At 40.7% G+C, this 23,774-nt stretch overlaps 3 protein-coding genes across 4 annotated transcripts; all 3 read right to left on the minus strand.

The window, feature by feature from the left end:
* Nucleotides 1–1,134: 1,134 nt before the first annotated feature.
* LOC103980835 (aspartic proteinase 36) lies at nucleotides 1,135–8,481 on the minus strand. Its single transcript, XM_009397352.3, has 12 exons — nucleotides 8,073–8,481; nucleotides 7,763–7,883; nucleotides 6,230–6,657; nucleotides 5,972–6,128; nucleotides 4,462–4,541; nucleotides 4,272–4,368; nucleotides 4,022–4,094; nucleotides 3,690–3,875; nucleotides 3,363–3,487; nucleotides 2,598–2,699; nucleotides 2,425–2,522; nucleotides 1,135–1,681 (listed from the first exon to the last, which is right to left on the minus strand). The coding sequence occupies exons 1-12, from the start codon at nucleotides 8,327–8,329 to the stop codon at nucleotides 1,513–1,515; spliced, it is 1,893 nt and encodes a 630-aa protein (XP_009395627.1). The 5' UTR covers nucleotides 8,330–8,481; the 3' UTR covers nucleotides 1,135–1,512.
* A 5,336-nt stretch (nucleotides 8,482–13,817) lies between these two features.
* On the minus strand, nucleotides 13,818–16,265 carry LOC103980836 (indole-3-acetic acid-amido synthetase GH3.8-like). Its single transcript, XM_009397353.3, has 3 exons — nucleotides 15,811–16,265; nucleotides 15,614–15,715; nucleotides 13,818–15,497 (listed from the first exon to the last, which is right to left on the minus strand). The coding sequence occupies exons 1-3, from the start codon at nucleotides 16,143–16,145 to the stop codon at nucleotides 14,087–14,089; spliced, it is 1,848 nt and encodes a 615-aa protein (XP_009395628.2). The 5' UTR covers nucleotides 16,146–16,265; the 3' UTR covers nucleotides 13,818–14,086.
* A 3,494-nt stretch (nucleotides 16,266–19,759) lies between these two features.
* Nucleotides 19,760–23,759, minus strand: LOC135582318 (uncharacterized). Of its 2 annotated transcripts, none has more exons than XM_065103124.1 (2): nucleotides 23,109–23,755; nucleotides 19,760–20,038 (listed from the first exon to the last, which is right to left on the minus strand). In XM_065103124.1, exons 1-2 carry the CDS (start codon nucleotides 23,658–23,660, stop codon nucleotides 19,952–19,954), a joined length of 639 nt encoding a protein of 212 aa, XP_064959196.1. In that variant the 5' UTR covers nucleotides 23,661–23,755; the 3' UTR covers nucleotides 19,760–19,951. The 2 variants fall into 2 exon arrangements, with proteins under 2 accessions (XP_064959196.1, XP_064959197.1); XM_065103125.1 differs by lacking the exon at nucleotides 19,760–20,038 and adding an exon at nucleotides 20,163–20,333 and having other exon boundaries at nucleotides 23,109–23,759.
* Between the last annotated feature and the right edge of the window lie 15 nt (nucleotides 23,760–23,774).

Raw genomic sequence — 23,774 nt, forward strand, 5'->3', positions numbered from 1 at the left:
CCGAGCAATTTTGCTTGGGTTCGGGCTTTGGTGCCGGCGGGTTGCTTGTCGAGAGCGATCTGGAGCGACCCGAGCAAGAGCTAGACCTGCGGGCCGAGATGTTAGACAATAGATATGTCGTGGCTGGTGAGTCAGCATGGCTAGGTCCACGGGCTAATGTCGGGAGCTTTCTACAGGGTGATTCGGATGATGAGATACCCGAGCTCTCGAGAAGGAGTGCTGATTGGTGTTGGTCGGGATCGGGACTAATTGACGACTCCTTGGTGTCAGGCGGATCACGCTCCCATGCCGAGTTCCTCACCGTCGATGAGTGGTCGCTCTCCTGCAAAAATGGCCTTCGTCGGGTGGCACTCAGCCGTGGCCCCTCCAACGAGCAAGTTAGTAACGAGAGGGATTGCTTTTTTCCTTCTTTTTTCTTTCCTCTCCCTGGCCAGAGGCAAGCCAAGTGTTTTATACTATGGCACGAGGGCTGATGGTGCGTTGATTCGATGTCGCCGCTATTGACCCCCGAGAGATGGGACAGTCCTTCTGACTAGCCACCGTTCCGGGACGCGTAGAGCGATGTCAGACGGCACCGCCCCGAACTCCCGAGGCGGGACGCGTGGCATATCTTCTTGGTACTAGCTCCCGAGACGGGACGCGTGGCGTAGAGCTTCGATTTGGCGTGTGGTGTCAGCGGTGACGTGTCCATGCCGCCAAAATATACCATATCAGATTGTTCATTCCCAAATCACCTATTTCAAATTTTAATTTTAATTTTTATTTTAAAAAATAACCCTTCAATTAATTATTTATTAGATTATTGGAAGGGACATATTTATCGTTTGAAAGGACTTATGATCATCGATTCGGAACCGTTGACCCGATTTGACTCCTGAGGATGATCGGTTCAGTTCCCATTTGAACTGAAGCGTGATCAGATCTGCTGTAAGGAACCATTCCGGCCTGGAACTTAGTCTGGTTGGGCCAGAATGTATCTGACTCAGGTGCCCGTAATAGTAGACTAAAGAACATCACCCAGCTGAGTAAGCTTAGAACAAAGATTGTAGTCAGGACCTGTTGACCACAAAAAAAGCTCATGGTTGTAACTAAGGCCTATCGGTTGCAAATTAGGCATTTAAGTCAGTGATAAACTAGAAAATTAAAATTTTCTCCCATCATGCATTTAACAGAACAGCTCGAGTAACTTTTGTTGATTGACTATCTACATGACAAACAAGCAAACTACCGTACAAACTTGTGATGACCTGCCATATTAAGAATAATCTATTTCCAAGTTCCTGTTGATTCCTTCCATTCCAAGACAAGACAAAAAAAAAAAAGTCTCCAAAACGCCTTCACAAGGGCAATTGTTCTACTTTGCTTCCTTTGTAAGCTTGTAGTAGATAATAATAGGCAGAGTAGACTAATTCAACCTGTGACATGCTTCAATGGAATTGCCCGAGCTTCTTTTATGACAATATTGATATTATTAAGAATAGGCGAAGAGTTAACTGAGCCGAGTTGTATAATCTACAAAGGTTGAAGTTCTTGTTCAGGAAGAGGTGAATCCACTGGCCTGTATTGCCCAGGCCCTTTGTTCCGTCTCCAAATGTACCACACCGTGAGGGTCGTAAAGCTGAGTAAAATCACCATTGATACTCCCACCAGAAGTGCAACCGTATGCCATTGCCACCAAGTTCTACACATCATAAATTAAATCTCGAATTAGGATAAGAAAATAGGAACTTGAATATTTCATATAGATGAAAAAGGCTCTGATTTATTAGAAGCAGAGCACGAACACAATAAGAGAACACTGGAAGAAATTGAACAGCTTCATTAAAGTTAAATAAAGCATCTGGATACTCCAGAAAGGATAACCCACTATTAAACTAGATAAACAGAAGTTAATGGCATGTCAATTGTGAAGTTTTCATAAACTAGATTAGTTTCACCCAATAAAACTTTTACTCTTCACATGTGGCATTGCTTTATTCTTTTTTTTTATGTGGGCAAAACAACTCAATATTAGACACAATCTTTCAGCAAACTCACGATAGAATATGCTCAAACACGAAATACCAATGGAAGCTAGTGGCTTTCAACTAAAATCAGCAAGAGAAACAAGTCTAGTATACTTATATGAGGATCTACTTCAATGGAACTCATTTATTTCTTGGATAACATTGTAGGACCTACCCAAGATATTATGTAGGATATCTATCTACTTGCAATAACTAGATATCAAGAAGCATATTACAAGGTTAACTTTGACAATATAATGTCATGCTGCCTAATCATTTCCTGAGAAAAGCAGAAGGAACTTATTATTAATAAGTGAACAAGTTCTTTGCTTGCAATTGCTAGTACAGTGGACCAACATAGGGAAAACAATTAAAAAGACTAGGAGATGAACAAAATGCTGACCGAGAGTATCAGTACCTTCTTGATGGAGGCTCAACATTCCATTCAACCAACTGATAACTTCCAAAATCTTCCGGAAGGTGAACTCGATGCTCAGTTAAACGAGATATTATATCCTGTGAATTAATATTTTTGCTTTAAGTTGAAAGTCCTAATATGTAAACCTTCTAAAATGCCAGAAAGCATATTACCATCACTGTGGTATTAGAAAAGAAATTAGAAGATCCAGCTGGAAAGATTGACCATCTCATCAGGGTGCCATTTCCCTCGCTTGTTATATTTATTAAATGAACCTGTAAACAAGTAAATTCAGCTTTCAACTAATACAGGGATGACAAAAAAACAAGTACTTTAATATCTTGCAACCATCTATCACAAACTAGAGAAAGTCTATCAATAACACATTGAAGATTGTATCAAGAGCAAGGTATGCAATTTCGTACCATACCGGAGTTTCGACGTTCGTTCGATATGGTATGAAACTGTATACCGAGCGGTATACCGTTTCCTTCTCCCACGCAGGGCGACGTCGCCGAGTTGATATATATATATATATATATATATATATATATATATTTATTTATTTATTTATTTATTTATTTATTTATTTATAAAAGGCGACGTCGTGTCACCTTTTATTTCTCCCACGCGGGGCGACGTCGCCTCGTTTATATATATATATATATATATATATATATATATATATATATATATATATATATATATATATATATATATATATATATATTCTTTATATATAAGGCGATGTAGCGTCGCCTCGGCGACGTCGCTGAAAAAGGCGACGCGACTTGCATACCTTGATCAAGAGTGGGTCCTGTCTAATCATTCAAATCAGGCACTTCTACCTTGAAACAACTAGAATTTCATGGTCGATTGGGAGACTCATCAAGTGGGGCTTTTTCCAAGATACAAAGAAAGAACAAGCTTAATCTTACCTGATTTTTATCAACTTCTAGCTCGTGTGCGATTAGCTCTGCTAGTTCCTCTGTGTGGGGCAACAGTTTGGCATATGTAATATTCAAAGTCATATCAAAGGTAATGAGCCCAATTTCAAAATGATCTGAAAAAAAGTAAGAATCAAAGCAAACCTATGTTATTTTCTCACAGGAAATAATTCATTTTCTAGCCTACAAGATATGCTTAGACAACATATCCTACTTGCTTGCAACTAATAACAATCTTGAAAGCCTTTTGACTTCAATTCTAAAGCCACTGATTAACTTGAATCTTCACATAATAATAAGCAGAAGACAGACATTTACCAAATAGATCACTAGGAGAAGGAGCTGGTGAGTCATTCATTGTTGCATGTGTGTTTTCTGAAGGTGCAGGTGAAGGGACTCCACCAATATGCAATCTCTCCCATAATACAGAACAGTTGGTCTTCCAAAATCCAATCTTTTCATTCTGACGGTCATAACTTACCAGAGTATTGCGAACAATAATACCTGTCAGAAGAATCAATTAATATATAATTAATGAAAATGAAACATCATTTAACATTTCAGATATAATTATGTTGTAAAAAATGAAATGAAGCTCACATAACCAAATTTTACTAAACTATGTGGATTCTGTAAATATGATGTCGTACCCCCCAAAAGTGTTGTCAAGTCTTTTCCATTCTGAAATATTCCCAAGCAATAAGCACCACTAACCTTCGAGTGCTTTATTTTGGAGGGGAAAAAGAGAGAGAGAGAGAAAAATAGAGAACATATAAGTTAATCAAAACAATTGATAGTTGCACATTAAAAAGCAATACGGTAACAACTATAGAATAAATTATGGACACAATATTTATCCATTATATTAACGACGTCTAATGAATTTATAGTGATGTGTACCCGGAACAAGTAGTTCTCTGGTGAAAGTGAAAGGTTTTCTCCATTGCCAAATACCATCTCGACCTTTGGGAAGAACTTTGAGAGTTCAGAGACGTCACTGGGAACAGTTCAAGACGGTTTTTAGTGAGCAAACAGTCGGCGAGAGATTTATATGTTTGACAAGCTTCTAGTTATGATATGGCAACAATACCTTCCAGCACCAGAAAAGCAGATATCCTTGTAATTTGGATCCGGTCCAGGAATTTGCTTAAGAGATAGCTTACTCATGATCTGTATGATTCGAAAAAATTCAAGAATCAATCAGTTAAATTGCATAAATATAAGATGATCAAGTGTTCTTCAGGAAACAAGCATCAGCACCAAACAAAAGTGTATTTTGTTACACAAAATAGATAAGTCTGATGCTTAAGCTAAATAGCTCAGGAAAGATGAAGGCCTGTGGATATCTTATGAATGAGATCACAAAATTTCCATAGTTATGGACCTTGACCGATGTGCAATTTAAAATGCCACAGGCTATTAAGATAGTAAAACATAATGAGATAGGATGAGCCTGAAAAGTGAAGACAGAGACATTGGATAAAGAATGAAATTTGACTTTATAAGGGCCACTATGGAAAGGTGAAAGCAGGAAAAATAGAAGAAATCATGAGCAAGTATATTTATATGCTTGTCATAGGATATGAAGCACTTAAAAGGAACAGGAGGTGAGAAAATGGAGAGTATCAACCATGAAATTTGCAAGCGATAATGCAGCTAATAGCTATTATCTGTGCGAAAAAGTAGATTGGTTGTATTATTATCTCAAGAACTAGGAGACTAGAATCTAGAGTCCATATCTTCAAATATGTATATAGACCAAGGTTCACTGTACCACAATGTATTGTCTGGTACAGGAGGTATATGTTGATCCGACAAGGGACCAGTACGGGTGGTATATATCGATTTGTTGGTACACCTCACCATACCATGTCAGTATACCATTACAGTGTTAAGCTGGTCGGTACACCGGTATGAACTAATAAGGCGAACTATGATATATAACTTGCAAATGTAATTTTAGTTTTATTGATCTTGAAATATTTTTAACTAACAAGCAAGGCTCTAATTTTCATCTGAATGGATGTGTAAAGTACAGCAACATCCAAATTGCATATAAACCAGTTAGTAAGATATTATTGCAGAATGTAGACATATGGCAGCCCAACTAATCTAATATAACCATCTTTACCCAGATATATACTATTAGCACCATGCTTTAAGGTGTCACTCAAAAGTTCAAACTTTTCAGCAAAAAGTTTCTTAAAGTTGAAAACTACAAGTTATCACAAATTACAGTCATAATGGAAAGGAAGAAAAAACAAAATTTGGCACTTGATGCCAATCATGACAATTTTAGTTCTTAACGTTTTGATGGTATACTTATATCTTAACACTCAATATCTAATCAGCAAGAAACCCCAAAACACAGGTGCTAATATCAGCTTTTGTGTTAATTTCAGTAGGAATTTTCAACTATCAAAGTTCCTAGTCCACCTAATTGTGACATTGTAATCTAATCATTATGCTGTATTTTAAAATGATATTGGCTAGAGAGAAAACAATATCATAGTAACAACCTCAAAATATCCAAAATTCATCATTGACACTTGTAAAAATAAAATGAGGTAACATAAAAGAAATTCAGAAAATGATCTTACAGCATCTCTAAATGCTATAAATGCTTCTTCTGGTAGATATGCGTATGTGGTTCCACTATCCAACACTGTGCCATGTCTGCTATCAAATATCTTTGGATCTAACTGCAGCGGCTTACCATCCACGTCTATTTCCTTCAGCTCAATATTGTAGTATGGGCTGTTGCCATCCCGAGACAAGTAAATCTGGGAAATGTATCATATGGATATGCAGAGACACTCTAAAGTTTGATTACTCCAATAAATGAAGATATGCCATACCTGCGAACAGGATCTGATCGGGAAAAAACCATGTCAGGAGGTGGAGTTATCTCACCAAGAACCATAGCACCTCCACCAATATCCATCCCCCCATAGCATAAAGAAAATGAATCATTAATAACACCCTTTTCGACGAGCTGGTCCATTATACTGAGCTGCCCACGGCCGAGCCCAATTATGCCATCAGCATGTTGACTAAACAAATCACCAGTTTCAGAATTTTCACAGCCAAAAACAGCACGCTGAGGTTTAAGCTCACTTTCTTTTCCAAATGATATGAAGTCCTCACCAAGCACACCACTGCTGGAGCTCATTTCAGCATATTGCCTCTCATAAACACACTGCTTTTGCTCTTTATCACAGGTACAATCAACATTGCATTTTACAGGTTCATATGTACTTGACAAATCAGGTTGAAATCTTGGGTCCTAGACATCAACAGTTCAAATCAAGGTAAGAAGGCATACACAATAGTTTTCTAGGACACTGATCATTCGTTATCAGGATATATGAAGATATAACATAACAAACAAATGCAATCCACCTAAAAAATGTTCACCGCAACAATTCACTGAACTTAGAAAAAGCAATATGTTCCCCTAATATATCTGCAGCACAGAAACAGAATAACAACTATGCTTATCCTACTTTTTTTAAAAAAATCAGTGCAACTCTTTTAAGTGTAAACAAACAAACAAACACCTGAGATGTCTAACCGCTCAGGATCTAAAGAACAGATCTATGCTTAACAAATAAGAACAGATTTGCGAATCATGATTAACCATTATTCCTTCATCTAATCACTTTCTAAGTTTAAGGGAATTGGAGGATTGATCCTTTGTTGCATAATCTTAAGCAATGACAAAGAATTTCCTTGCAAATGTGCATATTATGTTCTCATAGTCCACTCATTTTGATGGGAAATAGCTTGGAGCAGAAAAATGGTAAAGTATAATTAATAGCCAAACCATGCTGCATTCTTAAAATAGTTTATTCATATGGGAATGCCATCATAACTGTCATAACTTGTTTTTAGAATTACTTTCCTAGCTACTAAAATTTTCAACATGACATTTATTGAGAAGTATCCACAGTTGGTAGTTTGAAGAGTGACATGAATGATTTTGTAGTAGTAATAAATCTAGAAGCATTTCTCTCCTGTCTTACAATTTTTTTTAATGAATTTTCTCTTCGTCTAAGCTGCCCACAGTAACTCATATCCATGTTATAAGTCAGGTATAATTAGTCCGTTTTCCAAAAATCCAGTCAGTCACTACTGTTCTTGAATCTATGATAGTTAAGACCTTTACAAACAATACTAAGGATGGCAGGCATGTGGGTTTTGAGAAACCAATAACCTCATAAAGGAACAAACCTATCAAATGTGCGACCTATTTGCTCAATAACCCACAAATGAAATAGAAATCTAGCTGTCTGCATCATAACTCGGCATCGCCAATGTGATTATTTCTGATTGGAAAAAGACATTAAAAAAATGAAATATATCTCGGTGCCATCAAGACAGAAGAAGACCTGATGATTCCCACACTGCTCGCAGGTGGAGCAAGGAACGTATGTGACAGTGCTCCCAGAGTCCACGATCAATGCAAATTCCTGAGGCGGTGTCCCGATAAAGAGCCTCGTAGTGTAATACCTAATATAACGTACAAACAAATAGATCTATCAGCAAAAGAAACCTAATTTTAAGTGTGGAACGCAATCATCCCCAAAGAGATCCCAGACGCAAAATTCCATCAGCATAAGCAAAAGGAATCGAAAGAAATCAAGAATCTAAATCAATAGATCAACGGACAGAGCAAGAGAAAGAGGGAGCGGCACGCACCCATTGGTGAGGAGATCGTCGTAGAGCCTCATGCGGGCGTTGGCCGTGAGCTGCCGGCCGAGAAATCGTCTCGCCACGGCGGATCGGCGGGTGGAGTTCGCGCGGGAAAGCACGAGCGGCAGCACCAAGTGCGAACGGCCTCCGGGAATGGAGAGGGCCTGGAGGGAGGGTTCCGGCGTTCCAGCGGCGCCCACGACGAGGAAGAGGAGGAAGAGGAAGCAGGAGGCTGCGGCACCTCGATCTCTCGAGCGTGCCATAGAGATAAGGGATGGGACTCCGCTCGAGGCGGCCGGGGGGAGGCGGAGAATGGCGGAGAGAGGAGAGGAGAGGAGAGGAGGGGAGAAGGAAACGATCGTCTTGGAGAAGACTTCGCGAACGAGTCATTTGGGGGGTTAAATTTGGCGTTGTGTGCCTTCGAAGGGAGTCGGTCCGTTGACAACCATCGCATAAGTTTTACCCGGGTGGGGTCCAATGACACCAACCCACGTGGAAGGCAGTCTCACTGTGGACGGCCACGATGGGGTTGACCGAAGCAAGCTGCGGACGAGATCGGAAGAAACGCTATGTCCGAATCTCGGCGTATCTAGGCTATCAGATCCGCCTTTGGATCCCGCATCCGACGGTGGAGAAATATTATCCCGTAATTTTAATTTTCTTGAATTTTACTTGTAGTGGTTGAAGGAAAGGCTAATGCGCCTAACGTGATGGCAACCTCTGTCTTTATCCGATCAAAGAGGCCAATACTATATCGTTAAGCATTGTAATTGGTGCATATAATTTTGATCTTTGATGTAGTCACTGATGTTTTTTTCTTCCTTAATATAAATAAAATATCATAAATAATATATTATATTTATTTAAATTATTAACTTTGGTTAAAAATAATTAAAATTTAATTTTGTAATCACATAAATAAGTTAACAATTTTATCAATCAATTAAATTATTTATTTATTTATTTCTTAATAGTGATGTAATTTTAAAAATGAATAATTTAAAATTTATTTTTATAAGTGGATCATAAGAAATAAATATTATATTTTTTATGTGTGAAAGTAAAATAAAAATTAAAACTAAATTATTACTTATTAGGAGAGTTCATCGTCTCCGATGGAGCTCTCGCCTCCTCATTTTTCACTAAGGTAGTTGGAGGACTAAGGAGAGAGATTCATTCATAAGAGAATCTTCCTAGCATCCCTTTTTTTTAATCAATTTTTATTTATATTTTAAATTTTTTTTATATTAGAATTATTATAACTTGTATGATGCATATTAATATTTTAAATTAAAAAATTTATGATTAATAAATAATTATCATTGAATTATGATGTTAAAATGATTAATTAATTTAATAATAGTTTTAATTTATTTAATTAGTCATATTTATATTTCAATAAATTATATATGAATTTTTATGATTTAATTATTTTTAAATTTTGAATCATGAACCTAAATTAGTTAATTTATGAAAAAAAAATAGATTTGAGGTTAATTATTATTTTATAATATTTTTAAAGTATATTTTAAAATAATAAAATTTAATTTAATAAAAGAGGTTAAATTATGGTTTGACTTAAGTTGATTCACTAGACCGGCCAATATGCCCTGACCCAGTATATGTTGTTAGGTATAGTTTAACCCATGTAGTTATATATAACCTAGCTCATGTAATTAGTACTGGTCCAGCCCATGTGATTAGGCATGACCCAACTTATATGGTTAGGGATGATCCAACTCATGTGGTTATGAATGATTCAACATATGTGACGATGTATTACTCAACTTATGTGGCTAAATATAGTCAAACCTATATGATTAGGCATGACCTAACTTATGTGGCTAGATACAACATAGCTCATGTTGCTATATGTGAACTAACCTATGTAACCACATATAGCATAACTCATATGGCAAAGTACGACAAGACTCATATGGATAGGGCATGCCCAACTCATATTGCTAGACACGATTCAATCGACGAGTTAAACGATACCTAATTTAATGATAAAGCTCAGCCCAACTCATGAATGAGACTCAGCCTATCCCGCATAGTTAGACTCGCCCAATATACAACTAATGTTAGATACATCGTCGCCCCTCTATCTAACTCGTTGTCAACCTAATCTATTACCTGGGATAAGCATATGTAATGCACATGATCCGTCCAAATTTCAAATGAGTCGGTTTGGTCTAAACTTGATATTATGCGACAGTCGAATTTTCTATTTATTTATTGATTTGAGCTTGTTAGTTGAATAAATCAGATAGGTTTAATTGGTTCCAAACTAACCTAACAAGCTTAAGCCTACTTGACCTAATTGAATTCAATCAAGTCTAAATTAGATCAATCTATAATGATTCCAGATTGGTTCCATAATAATTTGAGATTAGCTTCGTTAGATTGAATTGAGTTTGGTTAAGTCAATTCAGTTATTCTAATTAGGGTTCAGGTTGATTAAGGACTCTTGAGAGATTATTCTAATTAGCTTCAAGTTAATTAAGGACTATTAAGAGATTAATGCCTTGTATCTTTATGATTTGATGAACTTAAAAAATTTATTTTAAGTATTATTTAGAAATAATTTATGATTTTCTCTTTTTTTAGTTAAATTAATGATATTAATATGATTATTATCGTATAGTATATGTGAGTACATTGACATATTAAAAATATAACCAATGAAAGGAATTATGGATCTATCATATAGTGAGGCCACGAATGAACATAGTATATAAGTCATATATTAGGCATATCTCTTATAATATTTTATCATACTACTTTTTAAAAAATATAAATGAATTATCTTTATTAACTATGTATCTTTATCGAGAGCAAATAAAGTGATTTACTTTTAGAATTAGTAGGCTGTTAGATGGTTCCTCTATTGGTAATCGGAATAAACACATCTCTACTTAGCTAAGCTAGATGAGGTATACTATTTTATTCACTGTTAGGAGTGTAATATAAGTTCTTTTTATTGAACGAAATTTATTATGTAGAATATATCTATTCATCGATTGTTATGATAGTATATGATATATATATATTTTTTATTATATATGTATTCATTTTATTATTACATATGAGTGATTCATGATTTTGCTTTGATTATTCTTGTCCTTTTGATACATGAGTTTCATAATGAATTAATATATTATTATATTAAATTAAATTATATATATATATATATATATATTATGAGTATTAAAATTTAATTTTATGATTTTTCAAAGAATCTTATGAATGTGTGATTGTTGATATATGTTTATTTTATATTTATTTTTAGAGTAATATACTACCTTATAATATATATATATATATATATATATATATATATATATATATATATATATATATATATATATATATATATATAAGATTTAGAACGGAGAAAGCCTTTTCGTCACTTATGACCCGATATATATTTTTTAATTAAAAATATTTAATATTATATAGACTGAAATTTGAATGAAAGATTAAAAAAACCTTATGAACTATGAAATAACAATTTATTTATTTTTATAAGTATGGAGTGTGATATTTGATGATAGGTTTTTAAGAGGTTTCATACGATCTGCCCATCGACACAAAAATCTCGTCTCTGAGTAGGATCAATAATAATTATAATTATTATGTACATAAAAATTGACCGTATCAAACTTGTTATCCTCTCTATACGAAGAGGAATACTGAAACGAAAACTAATAGAGGAGTTACAGAAATGACATACGTTTTACGTCCACTGCATCAACGCACAGTTCATCAAAATCATGCAAATTAACAGATGACTATTATCTGTTGTCCCACTTCAGCAATCACAGCAACAGCAGAGAAACAGCGACACAGTAAACAAAGAGTGTCATGCGAAGAGCACAGTGATTTCACACGTAAAATAACGTAAACTCAGTATGTCAACTTCCTAAAAGTAATCTGCTAGACAAGAAAAAAAAGATGGACAGAGAGTCCACCAGCCTCTATCGATTCCTCGTAGACATGCAAGACTGGTGTTGGGTCTATTTGTTTGGCATGATTACCCCATCAGAGGTTGGTGGCCATTAGGTAAAGATATCATCGCATGGCTGATGATGCCATTGGATTGGGGTTGGAGAATGAGGTGTGTTCCTCTGAGGGAGAGTTCCCGGTGGTTTATCGGCAGCCCTACTCAAAACGGATGACCCAATGAACACCTCTTCTCGTCAGAAATGTCAGCTCGAGGTGACAATCCAACATGCGTTCTCGAATGGTTATTATTGTAATTTAACGGACAAGCCGCTTCAATCGAGAATTGACAACAGAACCCTTAGCCTATCTTCTTCATTAATTGCATTATTTTCTATTCATATTGATAATGATAGCTTTAAACATATGTTATGATTTTTTTTCCTAATGATAATGATCATTTTTTTATTTATATTGATAATAATTATTTTTTCTAAATATCCCGACTTAAGTAGTCGTATTAGATACAGCCTCGATATAATTTTTATTTTTGTATGTCTCAAACTGTATCTCACTTGGCTTCGAATCTCATCAATATATCAAATAATTAAAATTTAATTTAATAATAATTATATTATTTTATAAAAATATAATTATAATTATAAATTTTTTTTTCTCTCATTTATACGTGGAGTGATGTGTTGAGTGAGTCATATCTTTACTCGTAAAAATGACGGTATGAAAATTCTCAAAAAATAATATAAGAAAAAGGGAAACAGGAAACTTCTTGGCACTGCAGCTGAGACGGTGGTGAAGTTCCAATTTTTATTGGCCACGACGAGTAGAAAAGCGGCCATTATTGGACTCTGGTCAGCTCCTCGATTCATCCATTCTTTAACTACAACAGCTTGCATACCGTGCTGGGTCTTCTCCTTCCTTTTGACTCATATGAGGCTTCACCATTGATGGCCACCAAGCTTCATGTGCACCTTCTAATCTGCACTTTCAAGAACTCTACGGGAAACTTCCACTCCCACATTTGGCTTGTTGTGTCTCCCAAGTCATGACACGTTGACGATCATGATGTACGTTACGACATGTTCTTCTAATTACTACCCGTATTAGTTCACCACTCGAGTAGATTCAGGAATCCCAGAATCCAAAAGCTTCCATCTCTCATCATCTTAGAATTCGGTGCAATCTCGAATCTCACTAACTTGATAGATGTCAAATCTATATCCGAATTCGACTCGATTGCTTGTTTTCGTATCATCTCAAGCACCAATTAAAAGATACCAAGATTAAATACGACTTAACGAGTCAAACTGAACGACTCAAGCTGCCGACCTTACGAGTCAACGGGTCGGCCTCCAGTTCGGTGCACATGCACCGGCGGCGAACCAAATCGATCCGGCATTTTTAATGGGTGAGACTCGGTTCATCTCAGCGACCGCCGCCCACCTTCAATATGGATCGGCCTTTAGCTTAAGAGATCCTGACCAATTGGAAGACAGGATCGCCTTCGTATGTGTATGGCTACGCTCTCAAGTCCTTTGCCATCGGTGCAACCCCGGGAGCTGACTTAGTTTATCCGATAGACACCTTCTTAGCACTTAGCTTTGCCCTCGTGGGACGGCATCATTCTCTACAGGATGCAGTAAATGTGATCCAAGATTCCAAGGATTAGCTATTTCTTTTCATTTCATGAGGAGAATCTGTCCCCATCGTTCCTTAATTGAACCGACCACCATTATTTCAGCTGTTCGAGAAGAGATATAAATCGAGCTACAGTTTCAAGAGCGAGTGTTGAAGGAAACAAGAATTGATTCAGAACAAAGCTAAGCTCGTTACATGAAGTCGTCATTGGACGGTTCTAAACATATAATCACAGGTCTAAAATCATCTCGGCTGAGTTAAATTAGCCAAAAGATTCTACTGTTACTCAACATAGCGAGACTAAGGGAAGGTCAAATATCTGGTGATCTTTCACCTTTTTTTCTCTATTTTTGGGTTTTAGGGAGAAATGGGCGTCCGCGTTCCGACACGGCCGCCCGGTCGGCGGGTGCCGGTCTTCCTCAGTTCCCAGAGCGGTGCGGTGACCACCTGGGGAGGGCGGGGCTGAAGTGGGCGGAGACGACGCGGGAGTCGAGCAGCTCCAGGATGGGCGGGAAGCTGACGCAGCGCGGCACCTTGTACTGGTTGATGGACGCCCCCCTCGATATGGCGTAGTCCATCAGCTCCTCGAACGTGCCCCCACGCACCACCCGTATCTCCAGCGGTCCGATGGAGCCGTCCGCCACCCGGCTTTGCCGGTACACCGAGTTCAGAGCCTCCTCCATCGCTAGGCAGCACCGCTCCATCACCCCGTCCCGAGCCAGCGCACCCACGGCCTCTGCCGCCGAGGCCGACTTGTCCTTGGCCAGCAGCTCCCAGTAGATGACGTAGTGCCCCGGGATGGCTTTCGTGTCCGCGTGGCTCGTGTACTCCACCACGCTAGCGGAATACGGCCGGAGCAGCGCCGACGCGCTTTCGACCGCCTTTTGCAGCTCCGATTCGTCGGTCTTGTCTGACTCGATGCTCAGTAGCACGTTCTTCCGGCGGACGAACCGGAACTGCGGTGCCGCGTTGTAGAACCCGTTCACCCGCAGGATGTCTCCCACGCGATACCGGTTAAGCCCGGCGTAGGTGGTGATCACCAGCTCGTACTCCTTCCCCACCTCCACGTCCGCCAGGTCCACCAGCTGGGCCTTGTCCCTCCCGGGGCGGTGGCTTTGGCCGTCTCCGCAGTCGCCGTGCGGGAGGAACTCGAAGTAGGCCATGTTAGGCATGATGGTATAGGAGACCTCGGCGGGATCGCACATGGGTTTAAGATTGAGCCCGAAGTAGCACTCCGAGGACGCGTACATGGTGCACGCCATGGGAAGGCCTCCGCTATAGTATTCCAGGGTGGGGATGTACTGCGCCATGGCACCCGTCACGATCACGTCCAGGTACTTGGTGTTGGGCCAGATACGTGTGATGATTCCCGCCCAGTCACCCTTGGAGCACTCGACCGCGATCAACCGGGCAAGCTCCGGGTCCGGTTTCAGAAGCTCGGAGACCGCGGCGCGGACGGAGGGGTCGGTGATCTTGACGGTGAGCGCCCCGACCGCGATGTCCTGAGAGAGCTCCTGCCAGTGGAGCTGGAGGAAGCGGATGGCGCGGAGGAGGCCGGAGGCAAAGACGGCGCCCACCCGTAGTACGTCGTGGCGCTGGAGGAGACCGCAGAGCATCTGCGCGTACATGCTCTGGAACGCGTCGGCGCAGAGGATGGCTGCCGTGGGGCTGGTGTAGACATTGTACGGGTCGTAGGGACGGCTCTTGAAATGCTCACTCTTGTAGTAGCTCGTCAGCACCGGCCGCGCCGTCAGCCCGCCGGGCGTCTTTGTCTCCGACTTCACGAAAAGGAAGTAGAGCCCCTTCCCCTTGTCCAGTCCAGGCACGTAACTGTTCCATTGCCGAAAGAGTAAGATTATCAAATATATTTCTTCACGAATTTGACGTACCGATCTTCTAATTTATGCTCAAGCGAGAAGGGAGAGAAGCAAAATACGGATACTCACAGGTTCATTACAGGCATAAGAAGGCTGTAAAGGAGCTGCCTGCGATCGAGCTCTTCTTTGATGGTGGGCATCAGCTTCCTCTCCCCCGCCGACGTCCCGGAGCTTTAAATTAAAGCCAAATAAGATCCCACTCGTACATGTTGGTACGCATTAAACACTATGTTACACCACCAGCAAAGATGAAAGATCAACTGTACCTGGTGAGGAACTCCGAGATGGGATGGGCGGAGAGGATGGCAGAGCGGTCGCCATTAGCGATCCTCTGGATCTCCGGCTGCAGGTCCTCGTAGGTGACCACGGGGACCTTGGCCTTAAAGGTGGCACGGTCGGTGACGCCGCCGAGCCCGTACCTCCGGAGGTACTCCGTCTCGGCGTTGCGCTTCAATATCTCCGCCAGCACTTTCTCCTGCACCGCGTCAGCGTTCGTGGTCATCTCCTCTATGAACCGCAGCTTCTCAGCGTCCTTCTCGTTGGCCGCCGGCCCGAGCTTGGCGGGGTTCGCCTTAGCGGGAACAACAGTCTCCACGGCCATTTTCACCCTTCGTTTACAGCACCGTGGATGGATTTGGAAGCAGGAGTGGTGGATGATCAAGCAGCACAAGAGGAGGATAAGGAAGCTTGGGAACTCAACACAAGGGATGGAGGGCGCTGTGGCCACGGCGGGGGGCAAGCATTTTATAGGCGAACTGCTGCATTAGATGGGCGAGGGTCCACCGGAACGGACGGACGAGCCGCGTCAGGGCGTGTAGGTCCACGGCGCGACACCGCAGGCCGCGCGGTCGCGTCGGGATCCGGACATCGCCCGACACGCGGGGCCCCGTCGGCCGCTCGCCAGCTCGGCACCTATGGTCGTCCCGGACACGTGGCGAGCCGAGGAATCCCAGGCTGGCGGACGCGACAGTGACCCCCCGCCGGTGGGCGGGGCAGCCCTGCGCCGGCGCCTTATGAGGTAGCATGTGAGGGCTTGATCGCTACATCACCGACGCCTCTGGACTCCGTTGTTGCATGGCTCATGTGCGTGGTCTATGCAAGGAAGGAAAGTTGTCTAGATAACGTGACTAGTTGACGGGCTCTTGGGGTCATGCCATTTTAGGCTACAAGGCCGGCGGTGTCCCTTCTAGTACTGAATTCTTAGTACTAAATGAAGGGTTTCTGAGAAGATTCTGCAGCTGAGAAGCATAATAAATGGATAAAACAACAGCAGGATCGATCCAGAACTGCCATTCCAGATGAGATGAGCGAATTGATTACTCGAATTCAAGGGGAAAACCATCAACAGATGAGCAGCTGAGGCATCGCACATGTCCAACCCATAATCTACGACAGGAAATGCGTTGGGAGTGTCGATGGCCTATGCCTAATAAAGACAATGTTGAGAGCTACATAGAAGGTTCACGCTGGGGACGGTCCCATCGCGGAAGCTGCCATTGCGACTGTAAGCGATGCAAACACGAAGATCTACAAAAGGACCTAACAATCTTCTCTTGGTTCTTATTTTGCTGCGTCCAAGCTAGCCATCTTTGTGAGTAGTCTCGATGCGGCACGTAGCGTTAAGCACGTCGTCGACATCCTCGAAAGCAGCTGGTAGAAGGTTAATGGTGTTGCACTCATTTCATGGCTATCAATTAAACAGGTGAGTGTCGAACAAGAGGCCACCTAACAGCAGGAGATAAAGATACGTGTCCCTGTTACGAGACTTTGGCGCGGTCTTGCGAGCTCCATGGAAGTTAGGTTCCTGTATCTCTTTCGGAAACCTACACCGCAAAAGATCGAACACCTACCATCCAAGTTGCCGGAGCACAAGAGTTCTGCGTCGGCAAGATATGTTAGCCGGCCTCGCTAGATTCTGGTACTTGTAAACGAATTAAAGTCAAATGTTTTGCTTTCATTTCGTCCCGTCAAGGCAAATCTGAGCTGAGCTGACAAAACACGATTCCACAGAGAAAGACCAGCGTGATATATGATCCAAACCATCTCCTAACATCACCTTGGCATGACAGAGCTGACAACTCACGGAAGCGTCTCCATGTCACTGTAGCATTTCGACTTGTGATGGAATGGACTCAAACGGGCATGGCATCTTTGTATCTGATGGAGTGCATCGGGCCTACTCCTGTACACATATAAAAGATAGGACTCGAATATATCTAGGACGCATACGTAGAGTGCTTTTCTAGGGCTGTAGCTCAACAACTGTACCTCACCATGCCCCCCCCTCCACAGACTCAGCCTACTGCAGAGAGCCTGAGACCTTGGTCCATCGAGACAGTGATGCATGTAGATGCAAGCAACACCGCCATGCCTGTGTGTCGCCATAAATGCAACCTCAGATCCATGGCTTGGGCACAAGGACCTGATGGGTCATGTAGTGATTGTTTAATCATTTGGATTTACTGGGGGGTCCCGGCCATCTGCTACTTGGTCTCCCCAAGCGCTGACCACCACAATCACGGGCCAGCCAGTCTCCTCGGTCACCAGCTGAATCCCACTGTCTCTGTGATGACATATTTCAGTGCTTGCCTGCTGAAGAAGCAGAAGACCTTAAAATGTGAGCCCAAGCACTGGCCATTTCCCAGGCCGAAAGTAAAGTTGAGGCATGATGGTTTCGGATCATTTGAAAACCTGTGTCTCATCAGAATCTTGCCGGAAGACGATCTGCTTGAAATGAGCAAGACTGAGTTCACGGTTTGCAGGGATCAGTCTGTGTTGCTCTAGCCTTTAGGTCTCATCATGAGGAAAGTTCCCTATCTTTTATATTTATTTCTCTTTATCTGCTAAAGAGATTCTGTGCTTCCACTCCAAGATCGACCCATCTGTCTCACAAGCACGAAGCTTCATGTTTCCTTCTTAGAGAGAGAAGGGGAGGACTTATAACTCACATGGTGGAAGACTGTGCTTTCATTTTTCTCTGACCACTTGTGACGGTGACAGACATTTAAAAGTTTGATCTTACGCACTTGTAGTATTCTTCTTCTTCTTCTTCTTCTTCTTCTTCTTCTTCTTCTTCATCATCTTTATGCACCTTGCTTCTCAGTATGCAAGTGTCGTGGCCGTATTCGATCTTAAACGTATATATACTCTACATCAGCACGGAGGATAACATGGTTCAGCAGAACAGGAAGAACGTAGGAATCGGATGTTGTTAGGTTATGCATGATTACAGGCTCACGCATGCAATGAGCAGCTTCTCACAGACCAAAAGACAAGACTCTCTCAAGTACCCTTAAAGTTGTTGGGAGTGGCCTTCTTGCCATTAGAGCTTCCCAGGTTTTAAGATGCTGCCTCCCCTGTGACGCGAGGCACGAGACACATGGGAGAACCCAACGCTGGCTGCTCACCTTTGCCTCAGGTAAAAGCCATCTCAGAAAAGGCCGCGACAAAGACAGGGACTGAGGAGTTGTGCCTTTTGTTTCCCAAGTGCATGTCCTGAGACTCGGAATATAGGGTATTGAGATGGTTCGACGGAAGAGGAAGAACGCAGGAATCCACAACCGGATTCTCATATTGGCCATGACATGGTATCCAACACACGAACCAAGATTAATCAGCATAAACGAAACGAACCATGGGAACGCAAGCCCATGATCGAGTCCGTCAAGTCGAGGGCCTCGCCTGCACCAAACACACCCGCTGTCGAGGACGCCGCCGGCGAGGAAGCTTCGACCGTTGAACGGGTGTCTTCGTGGGCTTGACTTCAGCCTTAGGTTACTTCTCCTATGGTGGTAACTTATCACCCTTGTAAAACTACATTAGAGCATATTTGGATATTTGATCTGTTTGCTGTTGTTTTCATTTCAATAATACAATTGATATTGAAGATGTAAGACAGTTTATTAAAAGGTCCTGACTTAAATCCCATCTTCGTCACTAACCTAAACTCTTGCGAAAATTTAGATCTGCAAGGGAGATATTGCAAGGCTCTGTATCTACTCGTCTTATTTCACCAGTTTTTCTTTTTGGAAGAACCTGGGAAAAGACTACAGATACCCTTCATTCTTTTTGATGACACAGATCAAGAAGTCACCATCTACAGCTTTTATCTAATAATGTGAGATCATTGAGGACTCACATATATCCATCAGGGCATGAAAGAATTGATGAACAGTTCACCAAACCATAAACATAAGAAAGATGATATCTTTAAGCTGACGCCAAACTCTGGTAACTATATTTCTTATTGATTTGTAACAGCTTTAGAAAAATAATTACCCCTCAGGTTTGTACACCAATGATGTGAAGCCACAGTCCTTAACACATCAGAGAGAAATTGACTACCATCAGGAGACAAACATAATGCAACAGCAAGCATCACATTTTCATCCAACAGCCATAAAGATTTCATGTATGCTTCGTAACAGGTATTCGGTAACCCGCAGCTATGATATGATTCATCAGAGCAATTTGATTCAACAACTCCCGTATCCTCTGTAAAATGAGAAAGAACATACACCCTTTCAGCGCAGAGTGAAACATCTCATCATCTTGTTCATAGTAGCAAAAACAAGCACAACCACACAAAAGGGAAAGGCTCAACCTTTTACTAAGTAAATAATCTGCTAATGCTTCTGCAATCTACAAGCATCAAGTACCAAACAATCATTTCTTTCTTTTACTTATTTGTACACGACGATTAGGAGCATCTCTAATGCATAAACAAGCATTAACCTGATAGGAGTATCGCCTGAGAGCAAGGGTGGGCCAATCTTGCCATATGGTGATTCTGCCAAATACAATTACAGGTTCCTCAAAGACTAGGCCAGTGACCTCACTAGATACGCGACTCATAATTCTGCAGTTGGCTATTTGCCACACAAGCAATTATTTTATGTAAATACGTACCTCATTATCTCATTAATTTTTCATTTACAATCTTAAGTCCAAAAAAATTCACAAACAGAATCAGCTTAATATATCGATTTGCTTCACTTTTAAGCCTAAGGAAAGCAATACAGCCCTTCGGTTTGTAACAAAACATTTAGTCATTTATAGCTCGTCTATGCTGAAATTTACTTCACACTATAACTTTAGCAACTTAATTGTGGCAATCACAGAAAGCCATTAGCACATAGAAACATCTTCTAATCCACTAGTCGCAAAAATTGTTTCTCAAGGACTTCATGTGATTTCGAAGTAGTTATTGTTGTCAAAGCTTTGGCCAAGATACTACACAGATATTAAACTTCAAAGACGATACCACCAATTAATATTGTTCTATCAAGGCATTATTAAAGATGCAGATAATCAAGAAAATGACTGTAAAATCTGTTGGGGATGGAGGAGCAAGGAAACGATAAAAACAGAATATTATGATGCAATTAAAAAGAATCCTTTCGATCAAGAAAACCATTATAGTATTTAAATAAAAGGTAAGACAATAACACTTATAAGATATTCTCAAGTGCACACCCTCTATCTTGCTTAATGAACTATGATTCTATTTATAGGACCTAGAGGTAACTACCTTACTCCATCATATCACCCATGATTGAGTTAGGTGTAGGAACTATCCTATAACTTCTAGATCATGGGTCACTACTTAGAACATGCCTATAACTACCTAGAACATGGTAACTACATAGATAACTACTATGAATCAATTCTCAACAAAATCAACCTCAAAGCCTAATCATTATACATGCATTTCAATTCCAGGTTTGCAAAATCAGATTTCTCAGCACCATGAGCATGATTTTATACATACATTAAATTACCTCTAGACAAATGTCAATTGAGGTTATCATTTGCACTGAGAATTAACTCTACCAAAGTTACTAGAAACAAACAAAGCTTCTTGTCATGTTTGAAACTTTCAATACGCAATTTGTTTGTTACAATTATAGTTTGAAGAATCAGCATTGGAATTGAGATCAGCTAAGGATGATATTAAGAGGATCAACATGATATATGTGATCCGATCAGTGGGATTAGAATCAGATGAGATAATTACTAAAAAAATGAAAATAATTTTTTTTAAAACCATAAAATAAAATACGAGAAAACAAAAAAAGATTAGTAATTATCATATTCTAAAAGATATTAATCTTTTCAAAAAATGAAACCAAAATATAAAAGATAAAAAGACTATAGACATAGAACAATTTATTAGAAATACTTACTATCATTTATTACTAATAACTATTTTATGTGTACTAGAAAATGAATAATAATCATTGCACAAAAATATTAACACATCAAATAGTCATACTAAAAATCCAAAATTTATCAATTCGTAACTTAAAATATTACTATAAGTCACACTTTGTTTCTCTAATCACCATGTAAGTATAGATTAGATAAAAAAATGGGGCTTAAGTCAAAATCCTACGACTTTTCCATTGTCCGTAATAATTTTCCTATGTGCTTAGAGATTACAGGCTACTCCTTATCCTTCATTTTCCTCTCCTTATATTCTCTCTCTAGCTTACATGATGGTAGACAATGATATTATACTAATAGTTGTAGATGATAAATGATATAGTTGTGGAAAAAAACTGTAGTAGTGTCTCATTTATTTTACATCCATGGTCACATCTTTTGTCTTCCTACTATCTTAAGCTCCCTTTTCTTTTACCTCTCCTACTCTCCTCTTCTTTTTCTTCCTTGAGGTTCTGAAATTGGCTAAAATTGGCCGAGATTGATGTGTTGAATTGATAGAGAATTTCCACAGATTTATAACTATACAGCTAGAATTCAACCAAAATTGATGATGCAGATATGAGCCAATCATGAGTTCAAGAATTTTGGCCCAACCCGCGCAGGGACTAGATCTAAGAACTTGTGTATTTGCCTAGACCTTGACTGACTGAGGATTACCGAGTAGCTGGATGTATTTTTTTTTTTCCCTTTAGCCTCATCACAGTCTTATGCTCAATGGGGCTTATCTTGATCATGGGAGCAGGAGGCGTGCACAGACAACGGACGGGTGGAGTTTTGTCTCCACAATTAAACATACAGTGCCAACTATAAACCCCTCAGCCAAAGAAGATACACAAATTTCTAGCTTTTGTTCCTAGTATTGCTTAAGCACTCTATATCTGTTGGTCACTTGCTTGATTTTAGTATTGGAAAAGCTTCCACCAGAGATAACTTTGACAAACACTTAGTTGTGTTCTATCTTGCAAGGGATCTGCAATAGAACCTCACCGTTCTGTCCATGCAATTAGCAGATCGAGGAGGACGTATCACATTGGACTCTCTTAGCTAGCCACCCCGTACTGAACCAAGAGATTGTTGTTGGGTAGGAAGAGAGGATTTTTACGGCATCACGAAGACTAGAAGCCTCTTTAATCTAAGATATCTGTTTCAATTTTGGATAAGCAAAGACGACGCATCATCATGGATGATGACACGATTTACGTATGCACCAATTCAAGCTATTCGTAGCATCCCTATACCAACGGAGGAAACTATATGCAATCATAACAAAGATTGACAATATGCTTAATTATTAGCAAAGAAATGATGGACTGCACGAAAATGGGGGAACGAAATTTACCTGATCCTTCTCTGAAAGTAGGAGAAGAAGCAACTCCTTCTCCCGCCGGTGCCTCCGTTTCATATACATCAAAGCGCCCACGAATCCGGCCACTGCCATGAACGACCAAACCCCCCTTCCGGTCGAAAGACCTAATCCTCCTCCTTTACAAAGTGAGATTTTTGCACGGATCACCTCAATCCCCGACCCGATCAACCGCCTAGCGGAATCCGAGAGCGGCCCCCATCGCGTAGGTCGCATCTCTCCCACCTCTTCGCACCTCATGGGCCAAGATGACGGCTCCTCGACGACCCTAACCTGTTCTTGGGGAGGTATGGGAGGGGCTAGGACTGGGAGTGAGTCGTAGCGGAGGTAGAGCCCCTCGTGGAGGGTAGGGGGGAAGATGGAACAGTCGTCATGGGTGCAGGCGTCGGTCGCTACAATCTCCCACCCCCTCCCGTGCTCCTCTGCCGGGAGCTGCGCCACCGCCTCCCACGCGTCCGCCGCCGTCGGCGCGGCGGCTCCCTCGCTGCTGCCGATGGGGAACGGCGACGTTTCGTCGGGGACGTCCATCGCCGCTGCACAGCTTAGATGGGCAAGGTGAGGATATGGTAATTTGCTCCTCGCTCGATTCGTAGTGCAAGAAACGAATGGCAGATATTTTCTTTGGATTTTTTTTCCCTCTGA

Source organism: Musa acuminata, chromosome BXJ2-4 (assembly GCF_036884655.1).
Source record: "Musa acuminata AAA Group cultivar baxijiao chromosome BXJ2-4, Cavendish_Baxijiao_AAA, whole genome shotgun sequence".
Lineage (NCBI taxonomy): Eukaryota > Viridiplantae > Streptophyta > Magnoliopsida > Zingiberales > Musaceae > Musa > Musa acuminata.

What these genes read in the sequence shown, in the direction of transcription:
- LOC135582318 (XM_065103124.1), bottom strand. Translation starts at nt 23,660, where the DNA reads ATGGACGTCCCCGACGAAACGTCGCCGTTCCCCATCGGCAGCAGCGAG. An exon ending in TACTTTCAGAGAAGGATCAG is followed by an intron (nt 20,039 to 23,108) that starts GTAAATTTCGTT and finishes CTCATTTTACAG; the next exon opens with AGGATACGGGAGTTGTTGAA.
- LOC103980836 (XM_009397353.3), bottom strand. Translation starts at nt 16,145, where the DNA reads ATGGCCGTGGAGACTGTTGTTCCCGCTAAGGCGAACCCCGCCAAGCTC. An exon ending in ATCTCGGAGTTCCTCACCAG is followed by an intron (nt 15,716 to 15,810) that starts GTACAGTTGATC and finishes TTTAATTTAAAG; the next exon opens with CTCCGGGACGTCGGCGGGGG. An exon ending in CTTATGCCTGTAATGAACCT is followed by an intron (nt 15,498 to 15,613) that starts GTGAGTATCCGT and finishes GCAATGGAACAG; the next exon opens with TTACGTGCCTGGACTGGACA.
- LOC103980835 (XM_009397352.3), bottom strand. Translation starts at nt 8,329, where the DNA reads ATGGCACGCTCGAGAGATCGAGGTGCCGCAGCCTCCTGCTTCCTCTTC. An exon ending in TTATAGCATTTAGAGATGCT is followed by an intron (nt 4,542 to 5,971) that starts GTAAGATCATTT and finishes CGAATCATACAG; the next exon opens with ATCATGAGTAAGCTATCTCT. An exon ending in TAGAAGTTGATAAAAATCAG is followed by an intron (nt 2,700 to 3,362) that starts GTAAGATTAAGC and finishes ACTTGTTTACAG; the next exon opens with GTTCATTTAATAAATATAAC.